Raw genomic sequence first — 20,563 nt, 5'->3', positions numbered from 1 at the left:
CCTTGTGAAGATGCTAGAGGAAACAGGTACAAAAGTATCTATATCCACAGTAAAACGAGTCCTATATCGACAAAACCTGAAAGGCCGCTCAGCAAGGAAGAAGCCACTGCTCCAAAACTGCCATAAAAAAGCCAGACTACGGTTTGCAACTGCACATGGGGACAAAGTTGGTACTTTTTGGAGAAATGTCCTCTGGTCTGATGAAACAACAATATAACTATTTTGGCCATAATGACCATCGTTATGTTTGGAGGAAAAAGGGGGAGGCTTGCAAGCCGAAGACCACCATCCCAACTGTGAAACACAGGGGTGGCAGCATTATATTGTGGTGGTGCTTTGCTGTAGGAGGGACTGGTGCACTTCACAAAATAGATGGCATCATGAGGTAGGAAAATGATGTGGATATATTGAAGCAACATCTCAAGAAATCAGTCAGGTAGTTAAAGCTTGGTCGCAAATGGCTCTTCCAAATGGACAATGAGCCCAAGCATTCTTCCAAAGTTGTGGCAAAATGGCTTAAGGACAAGAAAGTCAAAGTATTGGAATGGCCATCACAAAGCCCTCACCTCAATCGTGTAGAAGATTTGTGGGCAGAACTGAAAAGGCGTGTGTGAGCAAGGAGGCCTACAAACCTGACTCAATTACATCAGCTCTGTCAAGAGAAATGGGCCAAAATTCACCCAACTTATTGTGGGAAGCTTGTGGAAGGCTACCTGAAACGGTCACCTTCATGACCAAGGGCTTTCCCCCCAGATTGCTCAGTTTGGCCGGGCGGCCAGCCCTCTGAAAAGTCTTGGAATTTCTGTTTTTATTTTTAATTTGCAAAAATGCCTAAACTTGTTTTCACTTTGTCATTGTGGGGTGTTTTTGTAGATCAATGACAATAAAAAAAAAATCAATTTTAGAATAAGGAGTATTGTAACAAAATATGGAAAAAGCCAAGGGGTCTGAATACTTTCCGAATGCGCTCTATCAAATAACCTGACAATGATCCACATGATATGGGTAGAATGGAGGCCTTTCTCAGTCATGAAATACGAAACTAGGTCCCTCTTGGTTCTCATTGGCGAAGACTGAACTAAAGTTAGGGGTCATGTCAGTCTCTCCTATACCACTTTGCCCAACATGTTATTCCCCAGAGGTTGTAAAAACACAATTTGTATGGTGTTATAACTTGTATTATTATTATTATTATTATAGGGCTGTGAAACCCAGAGCTGAATGTCTTCAGACTGAGCATTTGTCACTGGAAATTGCTGATGACATTGAACATAGCTGAGGATTAGGGTATTCCATTCTTTTCAGTCTCTCTTTTCTTCCCTGGAAATGCGTTCCCAAGCAAACTAGACAGATAGCTAACAACTAAGTCTAAAATAAAACTCCTAAGGCTAACATTTCTTGAATGAAAATATTGAAAACGTTTAAATATGGTCTCAGAAACACCTTAGCAGCCCCGTGCTTGACAATTTTTAGTTCAACTTTCCTAACCTTTTGTCAGTACTGGGAAAGGTTTTGACCACAAGCTGACTGGCCAGTCATTTCTGAGCGCCTTACTGTCCTTCAATAAGACATCTCCCACTTTTACATTTGGCTTTTCTGCGTCTCTGCAGCGTTGTCAGGTACTCCTATCTCCACCTTTTCCAAAAGGTGTCAGCGAGACACTGGACTTGCTTCCACTGTTTTCCATGAAGGTCGTTCATGCTGAAGCATCCAGAAGGGGCTGAGGAAGTGCTGGTCTTTTGTGTCAGTAACATTGAGGGTGTGAGAATGGCAGGCATGTCAGGGTCGGTTGACACTGACACTAGGGGTCTCGCATTGATTATTGCCTTAAATTCAGACATAATAGCGCTCAAGACCTGATGTGTGAGACGAGTGGTGCCCGTCTGAAACAGCATAGCATTTAGGATACGTCTGGCAACCCCAATGATACTCTCCCAAGAACCACCCATATGAGACGAGTGTGGGGGATTAAATATCCAAGTACATCCCTTGTCTGAGAGGTATTTAGTCAGTTCTGAGTCATTTGTTTAGATTCCCAGTTCCCTGCAGGCACCTATAGTTTGAACCTCGATCGGATCGTAGCACTTTTGCTGGACCACGGACAGAGAAAAAACACCTCAGCGCGTTGATGAAGCTGGATGTGGACATGGATTCGATGAGCTCAATATGTCCATGCTCTAGTAGACATACATGTAAAAAGTACCGCCCAGCTCTTGGACTCTGCACTACCACGTCTTATATTTTTTTAATTTCACCTTTATTTAACCAGGTAGGCCAGTTGAGAACAAGTTCTCATTTACAACTGCGACCTGCCCTGACCTCTAGTGCAACGAGTTATGACATTCCATTGTCCAAACACATCAAGTCCAACGCTGGTGAATGGTGGTTCAGATGTGAGTCTGTCTGCTGGCAAGTCAGCCATCTTTTGGTCAAGGAACCTCCTTCTAACGTTGCGGCAGGTGAAACACTTGTGGATGATACCAAAGACAAGACGTTTGCTCCCAATAATCCAGAAGCCTTCTGCTCGAATAGCTCCATCTGAAAAATGATGGCCCTGGTGAGCCACTTGCTCATGATAATGTCTTACCAGCAAAGTGGTGACATGATGTGTCCGTAGGATGATGAGAGGATGTTTTCGTCTTGTGACATGTCGGCAGAGGATAAGCGGCCTCCCACCCTCAGCAACCCATCCTCATCAATCACTGGGTTCAGCTTTTTGAGTGTACTTTGTTTTGGGAACTCTTTTCCTTTTTCAAGGCATTTGAATTCCTCTTTGAAGGCTTCATGTTGCACATAGTGAAAGATTGCTGTTGTGGCTTATGACAACTCACTTGTACTGCATGGTTTATTACAGTCATGTCAGCCTCTGCGGTTGGTGTTGTCCGCGCCTTCATGGAAGGATCTGGCAACATGAATGAGTCGTGCTGTGGCTCGATTGAGAGCTTTCCAGCTTGAGAACCTCAAAGCGATGAGAGCCAAGTTGAGCTCCAGTAACCTTAATGGTGAAGGCTGTGACATCTGGTCGAATCTCTGCATCTGCAGGAGGCTCTACAAGGTCAAAATTGATGGTCTCAGGCTCACTTGAGTTTGCTTGGGTCAGGAAAGGTGGAACTGAGAACCAACTGGTGTGCTTTAAGAGCGCAGCTAGTATGGGCCTGGTTGCATGGTCTGCTGGATTGCTGTCAGTGTTTACATAACAACACTGATCTGGATGGGTAGACTTCCTGATGTGAGTTACCCTATTGGCAACATACACATAGAATCTTTTGGTGACATTGTGGATGTAACCGAGAACTACCTTACTGTCTGTGTTACAGCAATGTCCATTTAGTCTCTGATCATTTCATACATCTCAACAGCTAGCACAGCCACACACAGTTCTTGGCGTGGGATAGTGTGGGCCGGTCGAGGGGCCAATTTTGATTTCCCCATGACACTCACTGTGGTCAGAAGAGAGTTCTCTGATTAACCTCACTAGGGTACGTGGGATGCTAGCGTCCCACCTGGCCAACATCCAGTGAAATTGCAGAGCGCCATATTCAAAAACAGAAATACTCATTATAAAAATTCATAAAACATACAAGTGTTATACATAGGTTTAAAGATTAACTTCTTGTTAATCCAACCACGGGGTCAGATTTCAAAAAGGCTTTACGGCGAAAGCATACCATGCGATTATCTGAGAACAGCGCCCAGCGGACAAATCATTACAAACAGTAACCTCCAAGCAGAAGAGTCAGAAATAGAGATAAAATTAATCACTTACCTTTGATGATCTTCATATGGTTGCACTCAGAAGACATTCATTTACTCAATAAATGTTTGTTTTGATCGATAAAGTCTCTCTTTACATCCAAAAATCTTGTTTTGTTTGCGCGGTTTGTTCAGTAATCCACAGGCTCAAACGTAGTCACAACAGGCAGATGAAAAATTCAAATAGTATCCATAAAGTTCGTAGAAACATGTCAAACAATGTTTATAATCAATCCTAAGGTTGTTTTTAGCCTAAACAATCGATATAAAAGGTCAACAAGAAAGGTGCGCTCTCGGTCTCGCGCATGAAAAATCTCTAGGCCACTGTAGTGTCCACTTATTCAGAGTGCGCTTACTCCCTCATTTTTCAGAATAAAAGCCTGAAACAATTTCTAAAGACTGTTGACATCTAGTGGAAGGCATATGAAGTGCAATTAGAGTCCTAAGTCAATGGATACTGTAAAGGCATTCAATAGAAAACTACAAAAATAAAGAAATCCTACTTCCTGGATGGATTTTTCTCTGGTTTTCGCCTGCCAAATCAGTTCTGTTATTCTCACAGACATTAGTTCAACAGTTTTGGAAACTTTATAGTGTTTTCTATCCAAATCTACCAATTATATGTAGATCCTAGCTTCTGGGCCTGAGTAGCAGGCAGTTTTCTTTGGGCATGCTTTTCATCCGGAGGTGAAAATAGTGCCCCCAACCCTAGAGAAGTTAAGGCTTTACCTTGCATTGTTATTGGAGCCACGAACCCAAGGGGTCATAAAGACTACTCACTGTGGACAGGATGCCTCTCTGCGTAAATGGCTTCTCATTGTAGGACACCTGGAATGTGAAGCTGTCTGTTTCCAGGTTCCAGGAAAGTCCCAGGCTCTGTTGAAAGGGGAGAGAATCCACTCCGAGGTCCAGGTCTTTTAAGTCTTTAGTATGGTACTTCATGGGGAAGTCTTCCATAACTATTTTGCTATTGGATGCAATCTTGTGTAGTTTCATGTTGGACTCCGCTTACATTGCTTGTGTTTTTCTTAGAATGTTGATAGCTTCTTCTATAGTAGCTACTGATGTCAGTCCATCATCGACGTAAAAGATCCTCACTACAAATTGCTTGGGTTTTGACCCATGTTCCTTCTCACCCTGTAGAGCTACTCATCTCATGCAGTAGATGGCTACGGCTGGTGAGGGGCTGTTCCCAAATACATGCACTTTCATCCTGTACTCAGTTATGTTACTATCTGGGTTGTTGTCTACCAGAGAAACCTTAAGTAACCTCTGTGATCCTCACGTACTGCAAAACAGTTAAACAGTTGTTGCACATCTGCCGTTAGTGCCACTAACTCCTTGACACTTAGCACTGGAGTCAAACACCACTCTTACATGTTCAGGTTATTGTAGATGGTAAACTCCAAGTATGGGCAGATATCAGCGTTCTTTGTCTCCCTCTAGTGGCGGAGAATATTTGATTTGGTCGTTATCCAGCATCTTTTGCATGAAGAATAAAATGACGTTTCATGTCAGGCTTTTGGTCTAAAGTCCTGCGAAGTGATTTGAGACGGTTCATGGCCTGCATGGCCTATTGTCTGGCATCATGTCACAGTCTATCAGAGTAGGGAGAGTGAGCTGCATGTGTCCGTCTATAGACTCCACCATGAAGTTCTTCTGTCTGAAGTCTCTGTTACCCCAGAACAGGTCTTCATGGTGTATGGAGCAGAGCTGTCATTGATTTTGAAGAGATTCAAAAACTGTCTTGGCCAGAGATTTGTTGCTCTGTTCATCAAGCACTACATACATTTTGACAACTTTCTCTCTTTTCCCAGCTGGATAAGCTTTGACTAGGAATAGTTTAACACTTTTTTGGTTACTAGATGATTCTATATGTGTTATTTCAAAGTTTTGTTGTCTTCACTATTATTCTACAATGTAGAAAATAGTAAAAATAAAGAAAAACCCTTATTAAAGAATAAATAAAGAAAATTATAGCCCTAAGAAGTTAAAGAATACATATATAAAGAAAATTGTGTAATGTAGTCTCCACGAACTATGAAATGCATTATGAAGAAAATTGTATAGTCCTACGGTTACCTACATGAAAAAAAGGGGTCTTTCTGACTCCAAATACAACAGTACTCTGAAGATTTAAGAGAAAACAAGCATAGAAAACAGTATTGGCATTAATACAAGTAAAAAAAACAATCTAAGGTTTCTATTATAATATAATTATTTTGGTGACAACCTGGTTGATTAACAATGTCTGGTTGTTATCACGTTTGGTTTATTATATAAATATACTGCTCAAAAAAATAAAGGGAACACTTAAACAACACCTCCTAGATCTGAATGAAAGAAATAATCTTATTAAATACTTTTTTCTTTACATAGTTGAATGTGCTGACAACAAAAATCACACAAAAATAATCAATGGAAATCCAATTTATCAACCCATGGAGGTCTGGATTTGGAGTCACACTCAAAATTAAAGTGGAAAACCACACTACAAGCTGATCCAACTTTGATGTAATGTCCTTAAAACAAGTCAAAATGAGGCTCAGTAGTGTGTGTGGCCTCCACGTGCCTGTATGACCTCCCTACAACGCCTGGGCATGCTCCTGATGAGGTGGCAGATGGTCTCTTGAGGGATCTCTTCCCAGACCTGGACTAAAGCATCCGCCAACTCCTGGACAGTCTGTGGTGCAACGTGGCGTTGGTGGATGGAGCGAGACATGATGTCCCAGATGTGCTCAATTGGATTCAGGTCTGGGGAACGGGCGGGCCAGTCCATAGAGTCAATGCCTTCCTCTTGCAGGGACTGCTGACACACTCCAGCCACATGAGGTCTAGCATTGTCTTGCATTAGGAGGAACCCAGGGCCAACCGCACCAGCATATGGTCTCACAAGGGGTCTGAGGATCTCATCTCGGTACCTAATGGCAGTCAGGCTACCTCTGGCGAGCACATGGAGGGCTGTGCGGCCCCCCAAAGAAATGCCACCCCACACCATGACTGACCCACCGCCAAACCGGTCATGCTGGAGGATGTTGCAGGCAGCAGAACGTTCTCCACGGCGTCTCCAGACTCTGTCACGTCTGTCGCGTGCTCAGTGTGAACCTGCTTTCATCTGTGAAGAGCACAGGGCGCCAGTGGCGAATTTGCCAATCTTGGTGTTCTCTGGCAAATGCCAAACGTCCTGCACGGTGTTGGGCTGTAAGCACAACCACCACCTGTGGACGTCGGGCCCTCATACCACCCTCAAGGAGTCTGTTTCTGACCGTTTGAGCAGACACATTCACATTTGTGGCCTGCTGGAGGTCATTTTGCAGGGCTCTGGCAGTGCTTCTCCTGCTCCTCCTTGCACAAAGGCGGAGGTAGCGGTCCTGCTGCTGGGTTGTTGCCCTCCTACGGCCTCCTCCACGTCTCCTGATGTACTGGCCTGTCTCCTGGTAGCGCCTCCATGCTCTGGACACTACGCTGACAGACACAGCAAACCTTCTTGCCACAGCTCGCATTGATGTGCCATCCTGGATGAGCTGCACTACCTGAGCCACTTGTGTGGGTTGTAGACTCCGTCTCATGCTACCACGAGAGTGAAAGCACCGCCAGCATTCAAAAGTGACCAAAACATCAGCCAGGAAGCATAGGAACTGAGAAGTGGTCTGTGGTCCCCACCTGCAGAACCACTCCTTTATTGGGGGTGTCTTGCTAATTGCCTATAATTTCCACCTGTTGTCTATTCCATTTGCACAACAGCATGTGAAATGTATTGTCAATCAGTGTTGCTTCCTAAGTGGACAGTTTGATTTCACAGAAGTGTGATTGACTTGGAGTTACATTGTGTTGTTTAAGTGTTCCCTTTATATTTTTGAGCAGTGTATATATGAGACATAAAAAAGGCAGTTGCTCATCAAGCATTGCTCAAATAACTTTCAAAAGATTGTTCCAAAGTTTGACCCCGAAAAAGTTTGTTCCTAATGAATAAAATCGTACAAAAATGTGTGTATTTTCCTACGTATTAAGTAGCACAAAATGTGTATCTTTTCACACAAATTAAGCCACACAAAAACGCACAAAAATGCTTGAAATATGCAAAATACTTTTCGTACATATTTGCACGAATTGAGTGTGAGATTGTGTTGCAACACAACAAACCAATGTGCCAACGTGTTTTACACCATTGGTTGAAACAATGCAAATATTATCAACCACTGTATATCTTCAAAATGTAGATAAAACTAGAATTGTGATTTCATGGATCATCCTTCCTTGCATCTATAGTTCTGTGACAGTGGTTATTTGTTTCAACACCATCTCTCAGCTATTTACAAAATAGTGGTTGAGTGTGCTTTGGTTTTGTTTCAATGTCAGAGTTCCCCTTTAGAAAGTCGGTCTATAAAGAAATGAATGCATGAATTAATTATATAAGTGAATGAAAACAATATGAGATTAGTTGTATGTATTTTTTATTTAATTGTATTATAAATAAAACACGAATAAATAAATGCATAGTGTACACATCAGTCTACCAATATAAATAAATAAATAAATAAATAAATCTGTCATTCTGTCAATCAAGCAGCCGGCCAGTCAGTCAGTCAGTATATATATGAGCCATCAATCTGTTAGCCAGCCTGAGGAATATGTCACGTCTCCAATGATGATTCTTTGGTTCTCCTCACAGCTTGACTCTGCTGTCAATGAATTTCTTGAACTGCACCAAGTTTTCGCGAATCTCCTTTCGCACAATCTCCCATGCGCATGCGCTGTGTTCCTGGAGAGCGTACAAGATATACATTTTATTTCAGTCAACTCAACCACTGCAGGTGTTGTTGCTCCAACGCATCCATCGACATAAAAACGGCACTTGGCAATTCCAAGTTTCATATGTGAGTTGTGGCATTGAAATGAGTCTCATTTCTGGTGATCTAGAACTTTTGCTCAGATTAATTTAGCCTCTATTTGAGGACACTTGAAATTGGACCCACCTTCTCTTTCAAGACGGTGTTCAGCTTGTTGAAGTATGTTTTCAGAGTAACCGACCATCCATCTCCAGAGGATTCCCAAACACCACCTACGACCTATGAGACGGTTATGAAAATATTAGAAACATATTTGGTGTGTTTGAAGTGTTTAAATTATTGAAATACCAATGCCCACGATTGTCTGCCCCCAAAATACACTGAGTGTACACCACATTAGGAACACCTTCCTAACATTGAGTTGAGCACACCGTTTTACCCTCAGAACAGCCTAAATTCGTCAGGGCATGTGTTCCACAGCGATACTGGCCCATGTTGACTCCAATACTTCCCACAGATGTGTCATGTTGGCTGGATGTCCTTTGGGTGGTGGACCATTCTTCATACAGAAGGGAAACTGTTGAGCATGAGAAATCCAGCGGCGTTGCAGTTCTTGACACATTCAAACTGGTGCGCCTGGCACCTACTACCATACTCCGGTGAAATACATATTTTGTCTTGCCCATCCACCCTCTGAATGGCACACATACACAATCCAAGTCTCAATTGTCTCAGGGCTTAATAATCCTTGTTTAACCTGTCTCCGCCCCTTCCTCCACACCAATAGAAGTTGGTCTAACAAGTGAGGGATCATTTCTTTCACCTGGATTCAGCTGGCCAGTCTATGTCATGGAAAGAGCAGGTCTTGCTAATGTTTTGTACACCCAGCGTATAACCTATAGACTACACAAGAGGGATCATACTTACACATAACTCTAAGTTTTGAACTTGACGATATATGACGTTTTGGAACATGTTAAGTTCTGTTTTGTTCCACGTGGCAGACGTCAGACTGTTGTTGTATAATTGTTCCACATATCGCATAGCCTCCAAAGCCACCACATAGACGTCCTCACCCTGGATAAAATAAAACAGGGTTTTAGGCATTGGGTGTCTAAATAAGTGGTTTTAAACTCCCAATTACCCACACTGTACTTAAGTTATACTGTACTTTAGGCAATCAAAATGCTGAAGTGTATCCTACCTCTGTGTTCTTGTAAAGATCCTCTGGAAACATTTGTTCGACGTTTTCTTCTGCACACATAAGTGGAAAGAGTCCACCCTGAAATAGAATTCATATCAATATCAAGAAGTAAACTATTTTGTGATAGTAACCTTAAATGAAACATTGTGGTACAGAAAGTGAAAGCATTGCTTAAAAATATATTGTGCTACAATGCAAAATATTAATTTTAATATCATTGCGAATTTTGCGCATCAATTTGTGCACACCAAATAGCGGACTGGTGCAGTTTAAATTCCTCACCATATCTGAGAGCAGGCCTATGCTCACATCGTTTAGCTTCCCCAACCTAAACTGCGTCCACCTGCAAGGTTTTGATGCTGCTGTGCCTTGGCAGAACAGAGTCAGGCAAATGCTCAACCATTTCAATACAGCCATGTTTCTTTTATAAGAACTTGAATGGAACAGCTATTATAAATGATTAACGACCGATTATCTTAATCTTGATTGATATGATACCTAGATTGTTGAAGTTGCCCATTTTATATGACACAAGTATCGCTACGTAACGGTATCAAAATCCCTTTGTGGTGAAGAAGGGTTTCATGGTTCAGACTTTCGCTTCCCTTTATAAGCCCCAATTTTCCGGGGGTTTATTATTAATTATTCTGTTGTAAAACTAATTAGAAATGTTTGCCTATCAAGTTATAGTTTTCATATGTAGAGAATTGCATTGAGCAATGCATTTCATGCTAACATATTCAGCAGGTGTTAAAATGTAGGCCATATGAATATTAAATACTAAGAAAACCATGGCTGATTTGTTATTTCTATAATACAATGGTACATGGATCTCTCCTATGAAATGAGGGCCATGTTCAATATAAATATGCTGTAGTTTTGGACATTGCACACAACATTTTTCGGATTCTGTGTAGAAAGGTTTTTTGGTAGGAGTAGCACGGAGATACGTTTTTGCTCACACACGTTTAGTCTGTTGTCGACTCTCTTTTAATCCGGTAGTGCAGTCTGAAGAATTACTGAACAGTGTTAATATTTCAAATCTTTGAAATAAAAACACGTTTTATTAATAGAGTAACTGGTAGTGTTGAATGAAGACTAAAGCCGCCGCCTCTAAAATGGAGAGTAGAGTGCGGTGGTGTTGCGGTGGTGTTGCCAGCCTGCAGGGGAATTACTTTTCCTTTTCTCTTATGCGCTTCATTCTTATTAAATTGATTCGGTAAATTCCAAAGGGTCTTTTTAATGTTAGTTCATTTTTGTTTAAAAAAAGAGTTATATGCCGTAATTTTGACTTGACGATGATGTGTGAATTTGACCGAATGTGAATGATGATGATGCTAATGATGGTTATAGCTATATTTTTCTAAACTTTATTTAACCATGAAAATCCCATTCAGATATAGAATCATATGACGATGATGACTAAGACGTTAATTGTAGGTGTAGGTTTCTGATTATGCAGTTTTTATGTTAAGTCTTTATATGATGTTACCTTGTAACAATGAACTAAAAAGCTAGCCTTGGCGTTTCTAACTGCCTGTGTGTATTGGTTTCTAACTTCCCTGAAAAGTTGCATATTGCGGGGGCAGTTCGATGCCAATGCAGAACGCCACAGGACATTTTTGTGTTGGTTAAGGGCAGTCAGGTTTGGCTCTGCTTGACTCTGCTGTCGAGGAATTTTTAAATCTGTACCAGTTTGAAGCGAACCTAAACCCCCACGATCTCACATGCGCATGCGCTCTGTTCCTGGAGCGAATACAAGACATGCATACAGTGGGGAAGAAAAGTATATAGTCAGCCACCAATTGTGCAAGTTCTCACACTTAAAAAGATGAGAGAGGCCTGTAATTTTCATCATAGGTATACGTCAACTATGACAGACAAAATTAGGATTTTTTTCCCCAGAAAATCACATTGGACGATTTTTTATGAATTTATTTGCAAATTATGGTGGAAAATAAGTATTTGGTCACCTACAAGCAAGCAAGATTTCTGGCTCTCACAGACCTGTAACTTCTTCTTTAAGAGGCTCCTCTGTCCTCCACTCGTTACCTGTATTAATGGCACCTGTTTGAAGTTGTTATCAGTATAAAAGACACCTGTCCACAACCTCAAACAGTCACACTCCAAACTCCACTATGGCCAAGACCAAAGAGCTGTCAAAGTACACCAGAAACAAAATTGTAGACCTGCACCAGGCTGGGAAGACTGAATCTGCAATAGGTAAGCAGCTTGGTTTGAAGAAATCAACTGTGGGAGCAATTATTAGGAAATGGAAGACATACAAGACCACTGATAATCTCCCTCGATCTGGGGCTCCACGCAAGATCTCACCCCGTGGGGTCAAAATGATCACAAGAACGGTGAGCAAAAATCCCAGAAGCACACGGGGGGACCTAGTGAATGACCTGCAGAGAGTTGGGACCAAAGTAACAAAGCCTACCATCAGTAACACACTACGCCGCCAGGGACTCAAATCCTGCAGTGCCAGACGTGTCCCCCTGCTTAAGCCAGTACATATCCAGGCCCGTCTGAAATTTGCTAGATAGCATTTGGATGATCAAGAAGAGGTTTGGGAGAATGTCATATGGTCAGATGAAACCAAAATATAACTTTTTGGTAAAAACTCAACTCGTCGTGTTTGGAGGACAAAGAATGCTGAGTTGCATCCAAAGAACACCATACCTACTGTGAAGCATGGGGGTGGAAACATCATGCTTTGGGGCTGTTTTTCTGCAAAGGGACCAGGACGACTGATCCGTGCAAAGGAAAGAATGAATGGGGCCATGTATCGTGAGATTTTGAGTGAAAACCTCCTTCCATCAGCAAGGGCATTGAAGATGAAACGTGGCTGGGTCTTTCAGCATGACAATGATCCCAAACACACCGCCCGGGCAACGAAGGAGTGGCTTCGTAAGAAGCATTTCAAGGTCCTGGAGTGGCCTAGCCAGTCTCCAGATCTCAACCCCATAGAAAATCTTTGGAGGGAGTTGAAAGTCCGTGTTGCCCAGCGACAGCCCCAAAACATCACTGCTCTAGAGGAGATCTGCATGGAGGAATGGGCCAAAATACCAGCAACAGTGTGTGAAAACCTTGTGAAGACTTACAGAAAACGTTTGACCTGTGTCATTGCCAACAAAGGGTATTTAACAAAGTATTGAGAAACTTTTGTTATTGACCAAATACTTATTTTCCACCATAATTTGCAAATAAATTCATAAAGAATCCTACAATGTGATTTTCTGGATTTTTTTTCTTCTCATTTTGTCTATCATAGTTGAAGTGTACCTATGATGAAAATTACAGGCCTCTCTCATCTTTTTAAGTGGGAGAACTTGCACAATTGGTGGCTGACTAAATACTTTTTTCCCCCACTGTATTTTCAGTCAACTCAACCACAGCAGGTGCAACTCTAACGCAACAGTCAACATAAACGGCGTTTGGAAGTTCCATGTTTCACATGTGAATTGTGGCAACAAAATTCATTCGATTTGTGGTGATCTAGAACATTTCCTCTGATTTAATTTAGCCTCTTTTCGAGGATATTTAATATTGGACCCACCTTCTGTTTCAAGAGGTGTTCAGCTTGTTGAAATGTGTTTTCATGACGCGTTGCCTGTTGTCACCGACCCTCCATCTCCAGAGGATGCCCCAACACCACACCCGACCTGGTGACAATATAAATTAGTGGTCAGTGAATTAGTTCCGTACTACGTAAAGTTCTAAAAATATTATACAAAAACAATTTAGATTAAATCACAAATTAAAGACCTGTGCCAATTATTGTCTGCCCCTCAAATATAGCTTAGGCTACACCATGAGGGATCATACTTACACGTCCCTCTAATTTCTTAACTTAACTAGGGCATCTGTTTTTGAACAGGTTCAGCGTTTACTTGTTCCACGTGACAGGAGTCAGGCCATTAAATAATTGGGCCATATATCCCAAAACCTCTAATGCAACTACAGAAACGTCCTCACCTGTGTAAAAGAAAACAGAGTTTTAGGCATTAGGGTGTCTCATAAATTCCATAAAAAAACTTCAAATTTATCATTTTGTAACTGTAAAATATCATATACTATAGTTTAGGCTATTAAAATCTTGCTGCATGATACTGAAGTGTATCCTGCCTGTGTGTTCCTGTAAACATGCTCTCGACTAGAAAGCACTTATTCAGCAGGCAATTATTATTTGACCTTTATTTAACCAGACAATTCAGTTAAGATCAAATTCTTATTTACAATGACGGCCTAGGAACAGTGGGTTAACTGCCCTGTTCAGGGGCAGAACAACAGATTTGTACCTTGTCAGCTCGGGGATTCGATCTAGCAACCTTTCCGTTACTGGCCCAACATTCTAACCACTAGGCTACCTGCCGCCCCATATTCAACATTGAATATAAAAAAACAAGAAAACAGCAACTTATATCGAGAGTATAGTGCAGTGGTATTGGCTTATCTTTTCCTTTTCTCTCATGGTGTTCATTCTTGTTACATTGATTCTGTAATGCCAAGCGTCGGCTGGAGTGGTGTCAAGCTCGCTGCAATTGGACTCTGGAGCAGTGGAAACACGTTTTCTGTACTGATGAATCATGCTTCACCATCTGGCAGTCCGACGGACAAATCTGACTTTGGCGGATACCAGAAGAACTCTACCTGCCCGAATGCATAGTGCCAACTGAAAAGTTTAATCTGCATCCCTTCAGATGGTTAGATAAAACCACTCTCATTGGTTTTAGACAAGAACGAACATTGGACAATTTATACAAAATACATTGTATTCACAAGTCGTGGAAATTACCACTAAGGACCCCAAAGTCAAGCTTAAATGAATTTATGTCTATTCACGCCAGCGGAGAGATTACAGACAAACAGCGCTTCATGTGGAAGTTAGTCAGAAGCTCTGACGAGGTATTTCCCCCTCAGCATATTTATATTGTCTCTACGGGTTACACAAAGATAGCCAACTGTCTCCTTTCTCAGCAAAGCGTTTGCTCTCAGAGACCAGCTGCAGAGGAGGACAAATCCTGGCAACCACAGTCTGGGTGTTCTGCTTAGCCGACCTTGTGAGAGCAATCCTCATACACCCTGTCTGTCTACAACAGGTGCATTTCTATGTATTAAACAGGTCAAACATGTAGAATAAGCAGTGGTGTAAAGTACTTAAGTAAAAATACATCAAAGTACTAATTAAGAAGTTTTTGGGGGTATCTGTACTTTAATTTACTATTTGCATTTTTGACTACTTTTACTTTGAATTCATTACATTCCTTAAGAAAATATTATTATTTTTACTCCATACATTTTCCTTGACACCCAAAAGTAATCGTTACATTTTAAATGCTTAGCAGGACAGGAAAATTGTCCAATTCATGCACTTATCAACAGTACATCCCTGGTCATCCCTAGTGCCTCTGATCTAGCGGACTCACTAAACACACATGTTTCGTTTGTTAATTACATCTGAATGTTGGAGTGTGCCCCTGGCTATCCGTAAATTAAGGAAAACAAGAAAATGGTGACGTCTAGATTGCTAAATATAACGAATTGGAAATGCTTTATACTTTTACTTTTGACAATTAAGTATATTTTAGCAATAACATTTACTTTTGATACTTAAGTATATTTTATACCAAATACTTTTAATCAAGGAGAATTTACTGGGTGAATTTTACTTTTACTTGAGTCATTTTCTATAAAGGTATCTTTACTTTTACTCAAGTATGATAGTCGGGTACTTTTTCCACCACTGAGAATAAGTGTGACACACTGAAAAAGCAGAAAGAGACACAGTAAAATTCAACTACACACATTTTCAATATGTAATTTTTTCACAGGTTATTCAAGCAGACAGGAAATACAGTTCAGTTCAACATAGGTACAAAAGGGACAAACAAAATATAAATATAAATTTATAATAATAAAAAAATATTAATTATACATTTAAATATAATAAATAGACTAACAGGGTCCCACGTGATTGTGTGCATTCTTTATAAACTGTTAAGGGCGTAGCTTCTGAGATAAGTCCGGATGATCAGTGAATCTTTGCCTTAAAAATATCCAATCTTTGCAGATGACGTCTCGTCTCTTTCCTGATGAGCTCCCACGCCTGTGCATTGTAGTTCTGAAAAACAAAGGAAAATGTACATATTAGTGGTGTTGACTTTCTGGTCATATAATGATCATATTGTCTAGAACAACAAAGGGCTGGGCCGTATGTAATAATGTATGAAGCTTCTCAGAGTAGGAGTGCTGATTTAGGATCAGTTTGCATTTCAGATCACTATAAATAAGGACAGAGGAGACCTGATACTAGATCTGCACTTCTCTGAGATGCTTAATACATATGGCCCTAGAACCCAAAACAGTGTTTCAAACCTGCTCCTGCTTAGCCTAGTTTATATTCATTTGATTAGATGTATTGAACACGTTGCCATCCGAAACCGAACTCACCATTTTTCTCAGAACCTTCCTATTCAACTCCTTGGAGTAGCGTTTCAGTCTCCTCTCAGGTTTCTTGGCAGGTGATACCTGTTGGACAAAATTAAAACATTTTCCTCCCACTGAACATAAAAGCCCACATAGATTTTCTTACTTGTACAGTTAGTAGTCTACACCTAAAGCAGGGCTTTCCAACCATGTTCCTGGAGAGATACGGTCCTTTAGGTTTTCACTACAATCCTAATCTATCACAGCCGATTAATTAGCTGGTTGATAAACTGAATCAGGTTAGTTACAACTGGGGTTGGAGCGTTAACCTACACGAGGGAAGCTCTCCATGAACAGGGTTGGAGAGCCCTGACCTAAACAGGGATTATACTATAAATAGACCCGTTACTTACACAGGATTTAAGGTTCTCCAATTGTCGTTCTAGAATGTTGAGGAAATCGTCCAAGTTTTTCTTGTCCCAGGTGACAGCCTTCATATTCCCATCAAACAGTTTTGTGATTTGATAGACGGTCTCGTTCCGGAATCTGACTTGGTCCTCAAACTACACATGAACATGTAAAAAGAAGATTAGAAACAGTATAGGCTTCAATTATGGCATCAATATAACATTGGCTCAAGACCGCTATACTAATATCAGAACATGAAAAGTCAAAATTCTAGTTTTTACCCCGGCGTCATCAATGTGTCTGTAAAGTGATGTTGGGAAAAAGACAGGGGCATCCTGCTCTGTGATGTCTCCTCCCTGGAATACAACCAATATAGTATTTTATTAAGTCACGCGTCTAAAAGTATAGCTTATACTGCAAGGACAGTATAGGCCTAATGTATATAGCCTCTCGTGGTCGCTCTGTCATTATAGCCTAGCACCCTTTTACTATGGCTACTCAAATATAGATTACAGTCTTCTAACACAAAGGCTGAACATGAAACACAATACTATTTTGATAGGTTGGTTGTTTTGCTGTCCTTAATACATGCATTCAGTCTCCTCTTACAGTGTGCTGATAACTCACCATCTGGTCCAGCAGGGAAAGGTATTCTGAGCTCAAGTGACCGTAGTGGTGTTGGATCCAGTCACAGCAATGACACACGCTCTGCATACTGCAAATAAATTGAAAAAAACACGTCCAACTCTGCATTGTATACATTGTAAATAGTAGTTTGCGTTGCTCTTATTTTCCCAGTTGAGTTTGAACATTTTGGCTCTTAAGTAGTTTTATTTGGAGATGGGAAAGCGAAAACTGTATGGAGAATATCCCCGATTAACCTACCGGAGGCGGGGGCTTTAACTTTTCAGACTCCAGCACATGCAGGCAAAGGAATTCCATGTTTTGTCCGACTTCTGGACGAACAAATGCCAGCTTTGAATGATAGTTTAACCACAACAATATAGGTTATTTTATTTAGATATAGGCTATTCGCGAGAATAAGCTATACGCGAGCTAGGCTTTTAACTGACGTTAACTTCGCGTGAACCGCAAAAAACAAATTCAAAAAAAGTCTGGTAACAAAATCGTCGAAGTCGAAATAAAACCCCAAACTATGACATTTACCCATATAATAGGTCAATTTAGTGGGTTACGTTCCCAAGTTAGTCCGAAATATTGTTTCGTGGGGTTCTTGCAAGTCCTTCGTGTTGCGCTTCAAATTAAAAGTGAAAGGGAGACGTCTGCGTCTCTCATCTTTTCATTTCAACAATGACGTAACCAACTTCCACCAACTGGTGATGCAATTTTGACGAGCAGTGACAACATGATTTGTTGGAACGTTGTCCTTTTCTTTACAAAGGAAAAATGAAAAATTATATTTGTCCATACATGTTATGGAGCCGCCAATACGGCTAGGCTTCACTGCTGGTCTCAGATCCCTTCATCACTTTCACTTAGCCTCGACTTTCTGTCTGTCTGTCTGTCTGTCTGTCTGTCTGTCTGTCTGTCTGTCTGTCTGTCTGTCTGTCTGTCTGTCTGTCTGTCTGTCTGTCTGTCTGTCTGTCTGTCTGTCTGTCTGTCTGTCTGTCCGTCCATTACATTGATATAACTTTTCACTCTAGAACATTCAAAGTGAAAAATATAGCCAACCATACACATTCATTGTTGACACATGCATTTGATACATGTTTTTCGCAATTACAGTATCAAGACCTTGAAATCCCCAAAAATATCCAGTACAAAGACTGAAGGAGACAAGAGAGATCAGTCTGAACATTTAAATAAAGATTACAGAGTAATGTGGAAAGGTCTACATTCTAAAAAGCTTTCTCATAGCATAAGAAAAGCATGTTTCTCTTTGAGGTTAGAGAGAAAGTCTCCCCACAGTTTCACGTTTTGGCTTGACAACCTTGTCGCCATTGCTTGACCCTCCGAAATAAAACCAAAATAATACAGTTAATTAATATTACAGTTGACATAATGTTATCCTAATGTGCATCTAAAACTAGAACAATGGTACAAAGATTTTCATTATTTTCATTATTTCCTCATGAAACCAGGTCCACCACTTGGGTTCCTCCTCCTGAAGTTTCAAGTTGTGTTCTAGAGGTAAAGAACAAACCAATATTGATCCTACAGTGACAGCTTAAAGTGAATTGATTTCATCAAAGTGTTAGTGTTGGTTAGTTATGTTTTGACTGGTGAGATTATTGAAAGAATGATGTGAAATAAAAACAGGCAATGTAAAAAACGGATCTTTCCTCCCAACAGCTAAAGGTCCTGAAGCTTCTGCACATGTGCAGGACCCGTAGGCTATAGGACTAATAGTACTGACATCCATATGTCCTGAGCATGTTTAATACAAATATGAATGTTCACACACCGACAGACTGGGCTACAGAATGAGCACTCAGATTAATAAGATTTCAAAGTATACAAATGTTTATTAACTTAACATTTGATGAAGAGCAACATATTTTCCAATAGATAAATCAATACATTCATAAATAGGCATATACATAAATAAATAACCTTAATAAATAAATAAATAAATAAATAAATACATGTATAATATTTCTGTTTGACGTTGCACATTACGTGATTGTAGAATAGTAGGCTTTTAAAATCATGTACAATTGTAAAACACAATTCCAAAAATGTTCTGCAAGTTCAAGTTCATGTTCTGTTGGCCCACAGAAGGCTATCAGAGTTGTGTTCCAGAATGAACTGTAGGGTGTACAGGAGCTCTTTTCGAACCACTTCCCAGGCGCAGTAACTGAAATTCTGTGAAAATACAAATAAACTGTTAGGGAAATGTATGGTAATATTGTCCAATGTAGAGATATTATCAAAACAATGTGTCTGTATGTGTTTAACCTATAGTCTACCTTTTCTTTTAGGACTGCTGCAATGTTCCCAAAGTACGTATTCAGTCCTTCTGTCCTGATGAGATAATCACTTGTATCCACACTGCCCATCATCTGCCAGAAAGAAAAAGGCAAGCGCTGAATAATAATAAAAATGTCACAATACCACAATTAAACAGTTAAGCGATGTGAGTTGACATATTAACTCACACATTTGCTTTCTTCAATCTGGCGGTATACAATATTCTGAAAATTCTTCAACTTCTGTTGGTCCCACTGAGTAGGCAGGTCGTCAGCTTCAAACAATATGTCGATGTTCTTCAATGTCTCATAAATAGCCTTAGCACCACTGCTGCCCAACTGAAACGGACAACAACAATACTTTCAAATAACATCAATGGCAGTTTAAAGTTATCTACTTTCTATTCCTAACGGTTGCAAATACTCATTCATGCTGTAAAGAACATTTGGATATGCTCGCTTGCCCTTACCTGTGGCGCGCCGGAGGATGCAAATGCGGTGGCTGGGAATGCCATGAAGACGTTCTCCTGCAGACACTCCAGAGGAAAATTACCCCCCTGAAAGAAAGAGAAAACACAACATTCACGTTGAGCTATTCAGTTATACATAGGTGGATAATACTTCTCAAGACAAAATAAAATAAAAAAATGTACCATGTCTCTCAGTAGGTTGTGGGTTATTCGCACCAGCTGTCTTTGTAGCTGGCAAGGCATGGGCATGGAGCAAACGTGCGCGACGCAGAGGAAGGCGCTCATCCAAGTGATAGTCTGAAGTGCCATTCTTATTGTAGTTAGATGATCTGCAGCAGATGATCATTGTTAGTCGAATATAATCCTGAAAATAATTCATTATTTGTATCCTGAAGCAATTATCAAATGATAGCATATTGTTGACTCACCTGTTGCCAGTATATTGCAAATTTCCTCCAGTGAGAATGTGGTTTGTGTTCTGATCCCATATCTGCGGATTAATTTAAATAGTGAGGATTGAAAGGATGTACAAAAAGTGAAAGGGTGTCACGCTAAATTAGGAGTTAAAATGAATGA

General features: G+C 40.6%; 3 protein-coding genes across 3 annotated transcripts; all 3 read right to left on the bottom strand.

Moving 5' to 3' along the window:
* Nucleotides 1-8,419: 8,419 nt before the first annotated feature.
* LOC106600967 (interferon a3) lies at nt 8,420-10,164 on the bottom strand. Its single transcript, XM_082973076.1, has 5 exons — nt 10,030-10,164; nt 9,748-9,825; nt 9,471-9,620; nt 8,730-8,822; nt 8,420-8,515 (listed from the first exon to the last, which is right to left on the bottom strand). The coding sequence occupies exons 1-5, from the start codon at nt 10,162-10,164 to the stop codon at nt 8,420-8,422; spliced, it is 552 nt and encodes a 183-aa protein (XP_082829202.1).
* A 5,336-nt stretch (nt 10,165-15,500) lies between these two features.
* LOC106600969 (interferon a3) lies at nt 15,501-17,459 on the bottom strand. Its single transcript, XM_082973075.1, has 5 exons — nt 17,215-17,459; nt 16,869-16,943; nt 16,593-16,742; nt 16,204-16,281; nt 15,501-15,874 (listed from the first exon to the last, which is right to left on the bottom strand). Exons 1-5 carry the CDS (start codon nt 17,347-17,349, stop codon nt 15,785-15,787), a joined length of 528 nt encoding a protein of 175 aa, XP_082829201.1. The 5' UTR covers nt 17,350-17,459; the 3' UTR covers nt 15,501-15,784.
* Nucleotides 17,460-19,305: 1,846 nt separating this feature from the next.
* LOC123741677 (interferon alpha-7) lies at nt 19,306-20,296 on the bottom strand. Its single transcript, XM_082973074.1, has 5 exons — nt 20,171-20,296; nt 19,988-20,074; nt 19,707-19,856; nt 19,518-19,610; nt 19,306-19,413 (listed from the first exon to the last, which is right to left on the bottom strand). The coding sequence occupies exons 1-5, from the start codon at nt 20,294-20,296 to the stop codon at nt 19,306-19,308; spliced, it is 564 nt and encodes a 187-aa protein (XP_082829200.1).
* Nucleotides 20,297-20,563: the final 267 nt, after the last annotated feature.

This window comes from Salmo salar, chromosome 03 (genome assembly GCF_965601325.2).
Source record: "Salmo salar chromosome 03, fSalSal1, whole genome shotgun sequence".
Classification (NCBI taxonomy): domain Eukaryota; kingdom Metazoa; phylum Chordata; class Actinopteri; order Salmoniformes; family Salmonidae; genus Salmo; species Salmo salar.
The sequence above is the reverse complement of the archived record's forward strand: the minus strand, read 5'-3'. Positions and strand labels throughout refer to the sequence as shown.